We start from the raw sequence: 13,496 nt of genomic DNA on the forward strand, positions 1-13,496 counted from the left end.
TCTTGATACTTCCTCCATTGTTCAATAATTTGCCCAGAGAATCTTTCAATAATTAAAGTCAAGGCTTGAATTTTTTCTTCAGTTCCCCCAGCTTGGGAAATGCTGAGCATGTTCTTCCCTTTTGTTTTCTGACTCCATATCTTTGCACATTTCGCTGTAATACTTGATTTTGTCATCTTGAGCTGACCTTTGAAATTTTCTGTTCAGCTCTTATAACCTCATTTCTTCTATTTGCTTTAGCATCTTTATACTAAATCACTATTGGTTACCTTTATACTAATTTCTAATTGAAATTATTCTTCAAAAATTATGTTTTATAATACCAGATGGCTAACGATGAATTAAGAAAAACTCATTTGCCCTTAAGGGAACAAATCAAATAGTAATAAATTATTGCCAAATAACCTCTAGGAATTTTCAGGATAGCAAAATATTTTCTAGAGAAAAAGTGAAGACCCTAGAAATAAAATAGTATGGTAAAATATACCAGAATACAAATAGAAAAGACAGCGAGAAATAGAAGATACTTCTTGAAAGAAAGACCATTGGGGGGTGGTGAAAAGCAGAATGTTTGGCTGTGACAATATTAAGCAAACTGTTTGCCCTGAAGCCATCACAGTAAGAAATTCAGCCTTTCTAAGACTGAAAAAGGGAAGTCTTGTATGCTTGCTGGTGATCACCCTGTTCAACTTGTGAGTAGAAGAGGGGGAACTGCAGCAATGAAGATATGGGCTGAGTCTGGCCATGTTCCATAGATACCCAAAGACCATGAAATGAGGGAGAGAAGAGGAAGGGCTGGTTGGTTCGAACTTCAGAGAAACTTGTGAACTCTTGAGCCCAAGGACACTGACCTAGACACTTGTAGCTAGAGCTAAGAGTGAAGTTGAAGTGACTAGCTGGACTGAAGTGGGGGGGGAGGGGGGAAGGCGTGTGAGAACTCCCAAACTTGCATGTAGTACTCATTTACTCATTTGACCTAGTTTGAATAACTTGCTGATCAGAACTCAATCAAATGAAGACAAAGAAGTTTGATACTGGGAGTAAACGTAAACTGGAACCACTTAATGAACTGGATCTTTGCTTATAGATGAAGTTACCCAAAATTCCAACTGAAAGGGAAGAATTATTCATATCTTGATATGAATAAGCCTGCCTCCCTCCTCAGTACACTGGGTTGATTGGGATAGGCAACTTAGATTTGGCTACCAAAATTGAGGGCTATAAAGGCACAAAGTGACTGGCTTACAAGCTTTCATGAGGGTGTTTAATGTCAGAATCAAGGAGGTAAGACAGAATCCTCACTGAATAGTTTTCCTCTTGTCCAGATGGGTCTGGTGATGGGGATCGGAGTTTATGATTCAACTAACTGTGAGTAACTGTTATCAGGACTAATGGCTATTATCACAACTGTAAATGTAGAAGAGGTTTAACTAAAAGGAGGGAGCATTTGTCATTTTAGGAACAGAGGACCCTAGGACCATCAAAAAGGTAGAGTATGAGTGGAGTGAGAGATCCTAACCAGAAAAGCAGTGACAACAAAGATGGTGGCAGAGGCAGGAGAGACAGGAAGCAGAGGATTATAAGCCCATGGACTGAGAAAGGCTATGTGCCTACAGGCAGGAGGTTGGCTTGCAAAATGTGACCTTTGGACATTTAAACAAATACATTTTCAATATGGTATGTGTACATTAAAAAAAAAAAATTAACAGAGGTAAATACAGTTAGCTGATGGTGCATGGAGGGGATTGTACTCATTGCAATGATTTACTGAGTGTAAAACTGATGATCTGCCCTGTAAGCCTCAATTCACAATAAAACCTTTAAAACTAAAAATAATAATTATATATACATACACATTATACATATATATATGGAGCTCTGATAGTGTAGTGGTTACGAATCGGGCTGTGAACCACAAGGTCAGCAGTTCGAAACTTCCAGTTGTTCTGCGGGAGAAAGATGAGGCTTTCTGCTCCCGTAGAGATTTACAGTCTTGGAAACCCTGTACAGGGTTGCTATGAGTAAGAACCGACTCCACAGCACATAACAACAACACACACACACACAGAGTCAGGAGCAAAATTTCCAAAAGTAATTTCAATTGATCAGATACTCAATTTTCAAAAGGTCTCTGGCAGAACAAACATTGTGCAAAAATTAAAAGGCTTAAATTTTACACTTCAACATTTCAGGAGCGACTTTTATTACTTGAGTAAGTAAACTACAATTATGTTGTTGTTATCATTAAATGATGCCAAGCTGGTTTCAACTCATAGCAACCCTGTATAGTGTTTCCAAGGAGTAGCTGGTGAGAGTTTGAAATCACTACCTGTTCAACAACATAAATCTAGGTATAACTTTCAATTAGGTGAGTTTTAAATTTTGTTTTCAAAAGGAGGAAAAAAATGTAAATGCTCAGAATATTTTATACAAAAACCCAAAAGTCCCAATAATAGTAAGATCTTTTTAACTGCTTTGAAAACCCAAAGAAAACAAACTCACTACCATCGAGCCAATTCTAACTCATAGTAACCCTATAACAGGGTTTCTGAGGCTGTAAATCTTTACAAAAAAGGAGCTCTGGTAGCGTAGTGGTTACGAATCGGGCTGCGAACCTTAGGGCCAGCAGTTCGAAACTACCAGCCACTCTGCGGGAGAAAGATGAGGCGTTCTGCTCCCGTAAAGATTTACAGCCTTGGAAACCCTGTACAGGGTCGCTATGGGTCGGAACCGTCTAGACGGCACTTAACAACAACAACAACAACAAAATCTTTACAAACGTAAAAAGCCTCACCTCTCTCTTTTGGAGTCACTGGTTAGTTTGGACTGTCGATCATGTGGTTAGCAGTCCAGTGATTATTCTACAATTGTATCAAAGCCCCTTACAATCACAAAGTAAGTATTAAACTACTATTTAACACCTCACTGCTAATAAAAACCTATTTTGGTCAGGTCTTCATCTTGTTACATTTTCTTACTGCTAGATTATCATCAATACTGTGTATTTCAGCCTAATGAACTGAGAAATCCAGTTACAAAGATCCTCCAGTTTCCCACATGATTTAAAATTCTGAGTTTCAACAATTGATTTTCTAATGAGTAATTTACTTGAGTTCTCATTTAAATGAACACTCAATTCCTTCATGAGTAATTACAAAAGGGAGCTTAAGTGAATGGTACCTATCGGAAAAAAAATAGTTTTCGAAACTGCTTCAAAAAAATAGTTTTCAAATCTATTCCTAAATTTAAAAAAAAAATAGATCCAAAATGGAATTGTTTTCCAAGATCTTTACTCAATTGATTACATAGTTGCACACTTGTTCCTTTTCAAAGCAGACTTAAAGTACAGTACTTACTGTAGTCAAGGGATTTGGAGTTGGTATGGGAAGCAATCCTGCACCAGGCATCAGACTTGTCATGGTTGGAGCAGGAGCCAGTAAAGAAAGGGCTTTGGATTCCTCTGGGATTTTACCTGCAGAGGCAAATTCCAATCATTACAGAAAGCAGAAACACCACACAAACTTTACACTATGATTTTACAATTACCCTTGCACTTAAAAAATAATAATAATAAATGAATCTATCTATCAGATCCATATAAAGAAATAAATAAGAACTTAAGTCTTTCCTTTTATCCTGCTCTACTAGGAAAAATAAAAGTGAGCAAAACTTCAAAGACTAACAATCTCATTTAATGGAATATTATTTTAAAAACTGAATAATGTAGACAATTATTTAACACTTTGAGCTATGGGTCACCTGTACTGGAAACTTAATGTTCATGAACCAAACGATATCAAGCATGGACGCTTTCCCAGGACGGTGTTTTCGCGGTGATCGAAAGTTGTGTTACACATGACAACCGTTCGTGTTGGCTGCATCACTAATAGCACACAGAACATCAGATACAGAAAAGAAGAACATTTTTTAAAGTTTAATCCCCAGAAATGGCAAATAACCAAATTAGTCAAAAAAAAGAAAAAGAAAAACAAATATGTGCGAATTGAAATTTGCTCCTTAATGAGTGCCCTATCTACTTGTGATGCAAACAATTCTGATAATTCTCCAAAGGAATCTATTTTAGTAGACAGAAGAAAAATAAACACCTACTTCTTGAATCACCTTCAATTTAAAACACCATACCCATTCAGTTCATATGACATCTCATAAAGTAAGAGAGACAGCTTCAAAAAGTTCATGGAAAAATGGAATTAAAAGATAAATTTATTCACCAACTTTTAGAAGCCTTCTCGTATAATAGATGCCTAAAAGAGTCCAGTTCCAAAGAATGTCTTGGGACATTGCTAAAATTTTTGAGAATTACAATAAAAAAGGTTCCCTAATCTCAGGTACATTCTTAAAAGGTTAGATTTTAAAACTGATTTATACTTATCTGAATTGGGATGGTTAAAACCTAAAGATCTTCTTTATGAACATTCTAACTAATAACAATTAACAATGGTAACAATAAAATAATCTTAGATACTCAGAAAGAAAGAAATCCCTAAAATCTAAAAGATAAAAAAGTATAATCTGAAATAAGTACATCAATTTGCCATATTTAATTACAGAATACTAATCATTAAATTTTGATAAGGACTACTCGCAACTTTTACTAGTTTCTCTTGGTCATATATCTTACCCGAAAAAAAAGTTTCTTAAAAAAAATTGGCATGTAGATATTTTAGAACTACTTATACTTGCAGGGTAGATAACTACACATTTCCATTATGACTTCTTTAAAATTATTAAAACACAGAGTACAAAATCATGGTAAACTGAATATAGCATATGCAGTTAAATTTTAAAAGCACCATGCTGGGCTTTAATGGTAAAATCTACAGGGATAAACCCCTAAACAGAATTATTTGCTTTAAATAATGGTTATGCCTTATTTAGAGGAACAGAGTAAAAATTAGTTTAGTAGCTTTATCAAATGACTATTTTGTTCTAAGCTTTGCAAAAACTAAATCTATTCGACTTTTAAATAACTAATTTTAAAAAGCTACTTTATTATCTCAATGTCAACTTGGTACAAGCACAGATTTTTTTAAACATGCATAAAGATAAGCAAAAGGTAGGTAGACCTTACTGAAGACATCAAATAACAATAATCCATATTCAATTAATAACTAATGTTAGCATGTAAATCTCTATATACATTCTATACTATCTATATTCATATCAGAACTGATTATCCACTATAAAAAAACTATTCCTTTTTAAATAACAAGTTTGAGAAATGTGAATACATCTTGATAAGTCAACCAAGGTCCTTAAAGGTACAAATCCTATGCTTTACTACTCTATGTACCTTAAAAAGAAAAGAAATTAAGAGTTCCAATCTAGTAATCCTACAAATTAAATGCTACTTGTCAATTAACAAACAACACTGTCTATAGAACAAACAAAAGGGATATTCAACAGACCAAAAGTTAACTACTTATGGCTTAAATAAAATACCAGTAATATTTTATGTAAGTCTTTCATGACAGTAATAAACTATTGAAATTGTTTAGACTAACTATAAGCACGGAAATACTTTTTGCTTATTTTAATTACCATTGAAGGTATTTTAAAATAGAAAAAAGTTCCACTGCTAATTTCCAAGGTAGAATTCTATAAAATTTACCTCCAAATACTATCAAACTATATGATATGAAACAAATAACCACTTAGCACTTTTCCCAAACTATATTCCTCAAAGAAAACTTAAGAGAAAAAACATCTTTCTCACAGTATGATAGTACTAGTCAGAATCTCAGAATCTTTTTAGAAGCTGGCAACTTCTAAAAATTTGTCAACAAAAAGTTCAAGCAAACAGGAATACACACACACAAATAACAGCTTCTTAAATACCCATTACCCAAGTAAGCAGCTAAAAGTCTGCTTAATTTATGGAAATAAATTATTTTATATAACAAAAGTCTTTTTTCTCCTAGCCTCAAATTATATAAAATTTTCTCACTTTCTTTGATGACTGTGTATGCCTAAAATTCTTGAGGAAAGGATTAATATTAGGAGCTACTGAGCTTGTTTTTCTGACAGTTGTAAAACCTAAGGGAAAAAAGACTGCAAAAATGTTTCACTGAGATTATAAAGTGTTCCTAAGATTCTTACCAGTGTTTGAGTGTTTCAAGAACGAAATGTACCTGATCAATCTATAAACACCAATTATGACTCACACTGAGCTTCACAACAATGTGTTCTAATTTGCTACTTGAAAATATATTTTATCTTAAGGTTTAGCTTTGCTAGTCATCTTCCAATAAAATTTGCAACACAATGTTATGAACTTTTAATGGAATATCATTTACAAAGAACTGGAAAATCAGCTCACAAGTTAAAGTGAAAGATATTTAACAAAACAAAACAAAACAAAAAAAAAAAGGGGGGGGGACAAAATAAAGAAAAAGAAATGAAATTAAAGTAAAACAATAAAAAACAGAGACAGGGCGTCCATCTTCTGCGGTTCAGACTCCGATCTCATTTCCCCAATGAAGGTTTCACTTGACGGCAGGTTTAGTGGCATGGCAAACAATGCCTAACTCAGGCAAGTGTAACAGGTCTGCCTTGGCCAGTCTAGTCATCTAATAATGCACAAATATCACATAGAGAAAACATACAAAACCAAATTAATAGTCAAAATCCATCTACCAGAAAATGTGGACATAAAGTTATGACTGATGATTAGGCTGACACCTTTGTAATGTTTGACCTTATCTTTTTCTAAGTGTTAACATTTATAAAAAGAAATCTGAGATGCACGCAACAAAAAACAAAAAAAAGAAAAAGAAAAAGAAAAAAAAACAAGAAGGTCACATTTGGACGAGTATAATGGAAGTATACTTTATTTTGAATTGGCATGTTTAGTTAACAACAACTAATACTAAATATGTATGAAATTATTACATCAAACATTACTTCTACAATTTAGGATTTTAAAGGAATTGAAAATACTTTCCCTAAACCTTAATTCTGTGGCGTTCTCATTTCTGTCATAATGCTGTTTCTGTAGAATCAAGAAATTAATGCAGTCAGTGAAATTAATAGAAGACTGCTCACAGCAACATAGTACTTCTCTTCTTATAGCACTTACTCTACTAGAAGTCTTTTCATTCATTTCAAACTTACTTTGCTATCTTTTTTAGTACAATGCATTATTTCTTTGCTTGCAGTGCATAATCAGATTTTTATCAGCTGACTGTGAAATTCATCAGGTTCCATAAAGTCATCTGTCATATTTAATGAAATTGTGTATTTGACTATTTTTCTAATACCAATTATTTTATAGGTCAGTGTTCCAAAATATATACTTACTTGTAACCATACTGCAGTAAAAATATGCTCAGATTTTGTACCCAAATGTTCATATTAAAAATACTCAAAAGCTATAACTTAAATGTGTATTTTATTTACCACTATCAAACAAAACTAACAAAAAAGATCACTCTATGCCCATAACCTTGACTGTTTATGACAAATCAGTGTCAGGGTTTCTCGGATACATAAATGACAAACTTCTTTGGGAATTCAGCAGTTTCGACAAAGCAACACTGATAAATGACTCCTTCTAACTAGTGAGTTACACAGTACAAAACTCACTGTGCTGTTGGTATATTTCATTAATATCCTGATTCATTATTATTTTCTGATGTAATTAATTTCCAGTTTAATAAATCTTCTACCTGATTTCTTTTCCCCATGCAGCTTACTTGGTAGGAAATTTCACTATAAGGTATGAAGAATGAAACCATTAATTAGGTCCTTCCCCACTCACTTTACAGTTTAAGGATTACTGTCCCCATACAGATAAGAATATTATTTTGAAAATACTTAACTTTCATCTGTATTTATTGTTTCTAACATACCCCTACCCCTCAGGCAAGGGAAATAAACTTTCAAATTTACCTGAAAAATCTAGAATGTCTTATCCTAGGACATCAAAAACACCAGAATTATACTTGCTGTAACTAATTTTACTGTTTCTGACATCTCAGAACAGGCATTCTAAACCGAGCATAAACCTAGAAAGTGCAGCAAACTGTTAATTATACATTAAGTTATTTCAAAGGTTAACCTGGTCTCTAAAAGAGACTTCAAAACATCACATATAAAATCTCAGTAACTGTGTCAAGCAAACGTTAATGTTATAAAAGTTACCACCATCCACAGAGAAAATGTAAATTAAAGATATTTCAATTATAATAACCCAACTCTAAAATCCATGTAGTACATACACATGCCATAGTTGGTGATCTGAATAAATGTTAACTGAACACTACAACGGTCAAATTCAACACAGTTTATTATATGTGAATGACTCTGTAAACATAAGTTACTAAAAACTAAATAGTAGTAATTATTAGCTCTGAAAGCAGTATAAGTCATAAAATTTATTTAGCCTTGTTCCTATCATCAACAACTACTTCCTTTTTGGGAAAACTGCTATCCATGATCTTTTTCAATTACCAAAAAAAGTCATTAAAGAGAAAAAAATAATTTCTGGCTGCAGAGCAAACAATTATATTAAACATGAAATAATGGTCTCATGGTAATTTTTAAAGTCAATTATCTTAAGAGGACACTTGAAAGTATAAATTATAAATATATTTCTTATAAGCATAAATAGCACCACTTAACCCAATTTGGCAAAATGTGTACATTGTTTCTATTTATTTAATATTAATATTATATACAGAAGGATAAGTGTTTACTTTTTAGTACATTTAAAATAATTTCCCTTCCCAACTTAATTTTTTTCAATTTAAGAACTCTCACAACTTGCTAAAATCCAAAAGCTTTCTTTCTAACTTACAAAGACTACAGAAAGTCAAAGCAAACTGAGAACCAAATAATTTAATTTTTACATGTCTAGATGCAAAAACCTCAAACATACCTAATAAATTAAAGACTAATATATAAAATTAATATCCCTTCCTTCTCCAAATTTCATTCTTACTTTACAACATACACCAACAACTAACATCTACTTGTCAATTTCTGGAAAAGCCAAAGGTAAGTAACAGACAAGACAGAGATCAAATCAATACGAAAAACCTGTGAGATACTAACCTTCTGCACAAGGAACAACTATCAGAGCTCTGTCAATAAAAACCGTGTTAGTTAGATGCTGGGCCACACCAACACTTGATGGATCACGAAACTTAACATAACATACTTTGGAGGAAAAAGCAAGAGGTGCATTGCTGCAAGAGAAAAAGAAAAAAAAAACTGAATTTAACAGACATTTGTTTGGTTTCGCCATTTTCTTTCAAATTTCTTTCTTACATCTTTATATAATATTGCATAATCAAGACAAAAAAAATTTTTAATAAAGATCATTAAGACATAAAATAGAAAAACAATGTCATTTAATGGTGATTTGTCTGCAAAGATGAAAGGCAATAGGCAGGCTTAGAGCATAATTTAAAATTTTGAAACTCAAAATTAATAATATCATGACATATGAAAACAGCTGATGTAACCCAAAGATGTTCCAGAAAAAGTACCACTATAAAAAAGCAACATTCCTTTTATAAAAGCCTGAGTCCTCAGAAGTAAATTTTCTAACCACTTACAATCCCACCTAATGTGTTTCCCTGAAATCACTATATACTTCACAACAGTCTTAGAAACAATCTGATAATATGGATTTAAAAATCAGGACCTTAAATCCCTATTATCAGATTGTTTATAAGCATACACACAGTCTGCTTCTAGCTAGGCAGAAATGTGATTTTACAAGCAACTGATTTTACAAACAAAATTCTGCATATTTTATATGCAAAAGAGCATAGACTCTTAAATCCTATTTGACTCAATCTAAGCTGGCCTATAAAAAAATGATGAAAACAACTTTCCTTAATATGAATCATCTTGGAGATGCAAAACATACTATCCTCATGGACCTAGTAATCATTTTGTCAACTTGTCCATAATTACTTTCTATGAAAGTCGGTATTTGTCTTTGTTGTTGTTGAGTGCCATCAAGTCAATTTCAACTCAGAGCAACCCTGCATAGGTTACCCAAGGAGTGGCTGTAGAGTCTGAACCGCCGACCTTGTGGTTCAGTGCATTATCCTATAGTGCCACTTTAACAACAACAACAACAAAAAGATTCAAGCTAAAATATATAATATCCTAATCTATAACATGTAAGTATAATTTTTTAAAATATACCATTTCACATTGAAGAATATCACATGTGACTCTGCAATAATTTCATTTACAAAACAGAGGCAAAGAAAGTTGATTAGTCCCAGAACTAGCTCGTTAAGGTAAACACAGAATTTAAAGTCTAATTATATAATCTAACTTCAGATCTCATGTAACCTTAATTGTTTAATTGCTTAAGACTTTCAAAACCATTTGAATGAGAATGGGTAGAAGAGGGGAAATAATGTTAAGATGCTTGATTGTCTTATGAACACTGGTTTCCCTTGCCTACTACTGTAAAACAGACACTGGACTGGGATAGAAAGGAATATTCTGAAACATGATTTTAAAAAGCTTGTAAGCCTGTAACTGACTGGAATACCGGAAAAGGGTGCTAGAACTTGTCCAGTGAAAAGAGACTTCTTGAAGAGCTTAGTAGTGTGTAAGACCTTAGGTGGAATCCTGATCCCCATCCAGAACCCTTGGAGATGGAACATTCCCACTTGAAAGCACAAGACCAGTATGGAACAGTTAGAGGAAGAAATGATACTTCTGGAAAGAAAAACCAGCAGGAAACATCAAAAACAAAAATGGCAGTCTGATTGGCAACTACAAGAATAAGCAAGTTGTTTGCTGGAGAGCCATCAAAGCAAGTCCCTTCAGTACAAACCCCTTCCAAGACTGAAAGTCAAAGGGAACAAACAAGCAGGCATGTAAGCTTGCTGGTAACCACATTGGTCTACTGGTGAGTGGAAGAGAAGGAAAGGCAGCAATGAAGATATGGGCTGATTTCGACCACGTGACACATACTCCCGTCAACCTGGAGATGAAAGAGAGAAGAGGAAGGACTGGTTGATCAGAAGTATGGTGAGACCCAGGGACTCCTGGGCCCATGGACAAGGATATAGCCATAGAGGGCTAGACCTGAGAGTGGAGTGTCCAGCTGCTATGAAGTGAGCGGCAATGTACAAGAACACCCAAACTTGCAGATGGTACCCGTTTGACCTAGCTTTCATGGCTGGATGATCAGAACTCGAATAGAGGAAGATAAAAAATTTTTGATAAAGGAAATGAGTATAAATTGCTATAATTTTATGAACTTGACCTATACTTACGGATGTAGTAGCTTAAAATGCCAACTGAGAGGGAAAGAATCTTCACATCAAGGATTATTCCCATCCCCTCTGTACACAGGGTAGATAGGGATGGGCAACTTAAGACACTGGCTACCTAAAATGGGGAAGCTTTAAAGGCACGAAGTAACTGGCTTACAAGTTTTCAAGAGGAAGGTTAGTTTCAGAGTGTGCAGTGGAAGGTAGAGTCCCTAGTGCATAATTTTCATCTTGTCTAGACAGGTCTGGTAAAAGGAGATGGGAATAAGATTCTTATGATTCAATAGTGAGAAACTGTTATCATGATAATTGCAATGGTCACAAATGTAAAGGTAGAAGTTTTGTAACAAAAACGGGTAGTAGTTAATCTTACAGTCCAGGAACATAGGAACCCAGGACCAACAAAGTAGAAGAGCATGAGCAGAATGTGGGACCCTAACCAGAGAAGCAGTGACACCAGAGATAGAGGCAGAGATGAGGAGATAGAACAGTTGAGGACTCTAGATTCAAAGAGGAAGACTGTGTGCCGGACGCACGGAGGCTGGCTTGCAGAATGTGCCCTTGGGTTGTTTAAATGATTATATATTCCTGAGTGTTTTTGTGTACATCAAAAAAAAAACAAACCCGAGGGACGCGTGGAGGGAATAGTAATCATTGCAAGGAAACGAAATACTGTAGGATGAGTATAAAACGAATGTTCTTCCATGTAAACTATCACTCAATTCACAATAAAAACTTAAAAAAAAAAAAACACATTTCAGTGAATTATGGAGCCTGAGTGGGATTAGCAGTGGACTGCTAACCACAAGATCAGAGTTCAAACCCACCAGTTCAAACTCACATGCACCATAATAGAAAAATGAGCCTTTCTGCTCCCATAAAGATTTATGGCCTCAGGACCTTATACAAAGGTTGCTACATTAGAATTGACTCAATGGCAATGAGTTTGGTCTCCGTTCATAACATTAGTAATGCTACAAATACTGGTTACTTTTTCAATTACAGAAATTTTCCTGTAACCAAATCCATCTTAAAAACAAGGTAGGTTAACCACATTAAGTGTTGCTGCTGTTAAGTGCCATCAGTCGGTGCTGATTCACAGCCCTGTATAGGGTTTCCAAGACACAGCTGATGGGTTTGAACTGCCGACCTTGTTGTTGGCAGTCCAGTGCTTATTTTATGGCACCACGCTAGGACTCCCATAACCACAGTACTGTTATTAAGTGCCATTGAGCCGAGTCCAACACATAGCTAACCTACCTACATAGGGCTTTCAAGGAGCAGCTGGTGAACCTGAACCACCAACTTTGCAGTTGAAATGACTTTGCAGTCTGAAGCATTAGCCCACAATACCACACTAGGACTCCATAATCACATTAATATTGGTTAAATATACATGCTTTTATCATTATCCAAGCATTGTGAAAATAAATAAAACAAGTATTTATATTCAGAACTTGAAACTAGTTATTATTAACATACCAAGTAAGGCTTTATAAAGTTGCAAAAAAAAATACAACTCTACTTCTTTTCCACGCAACTCAATTCACTTTTTTTTTTTAATTAAATGTTTTTATTTTGCACTGAGTGAAAGTTTACAGGGCACATCATCAGCTTCACATTCAACCATTCATATAGCTTGTTTCATTACACTGATTATTATCCCCTCCATATATCATCAGTTAACAGTGTTTCTCTCTATCCTCTTTAGGTTTTTTTTTTTTTTGGATGGGGGGGGACTTGCCTTTTTGGAATTTACAGTCTCGGCTTTTAGGGAAGGTTTTTACATTTGTCTGTGGATATCCAGGGCTCTCAATTCACTTTTGCCTGAGGTCAATAATTCAAGTTTCATCCAAGCCCTCACCAACAATTCACCCTTACTTTGAAAGCTGTTCTTTCAAAAAGTTTGTGGAGAAATTTCGTTATCGTTCACAATTTCATTTTTCATGAACTTTTTGAAACCCCTCATACTTAACTTGCTATCTTTACATTCCCAAATCTGCAATTCAGGTCTCTCCTGGGTTCCCAGATCCAAGTGTCTGCTGGGGTATTACACCTTGATCGTCAGAAGGTCCTAACCTTAACTAAATAAACCCAAAATAAAATTCAGCATTGCTCTTCCTCACCAATCCCCACTTTTTGTCCTCTGTATTTCAGTTAAAGATACCACCAAATTATCCAAAAGTCAAAAATGTAGGAGTCAGACTGAAGGGGGAGAGAAAGGAA

The 13,496-nt window shown here is 34.5% G+C and overlaps 2 protein-coding genes across 2 annotated transcripts in view; both read right to left on the reverse strand.

The window, feature by feature from the left end:
• LOC102819801 (splicing regulatory glutamine/lysine-rich protein 1-like) overlaps positions 1-3,419 on the reverse strand; it is a 65,746-nt gene extending 62,327 nt beyond the window's left edge. Inside the window, 1 exon segment of the mRNA XM_006870976.1 lies at positions 3,357-3,419. Within this exon segment, the coding sequence (XP_006871038.1) occupies positions 3,357-3,419 (63 nt within the window).
• Positions 3,420-3,779: 360 nt separating this feature from the next.
• LOC102831652 (serine/arginine-rich splicing factor 11-like) overlaps positions 3,780-13,496 on the reverse strand; it is a 34,506-nt gene continuing 24,789 nt past the window's right edge. Inside the window, exons 2-3 of the mRNA XM_006870996.1 lie at positions 9,076-9,209; positions 3,780-3,883 (exon numbers count right to left, since the gene is read on the reverse strand). Coding sequence (XP_006871058.1) covers positions 3,780-3,883; positions 9,076-9,209 — 238 coding nt within the window. The remainder of the gene's footprint in view (positions 3,884-9,075; positions 9,210-13,496) is intronic.

This window comes from Chrysochloris asiatica, unplaced genomic scaffold, assembly GCF_000296735.1.
Source record: "Chrysochloris asiatica unplaced genomic scaffold, ChrAsi1.0 scaffold00157, whole genome shotgun sequence".
Lineage (NCBI taxonomy): Eukaryota > Metazoa > Chordata > Mammalia > Afrosoricida > Chrysochloridae > Chrysochloris > Chrysochloris asiatica.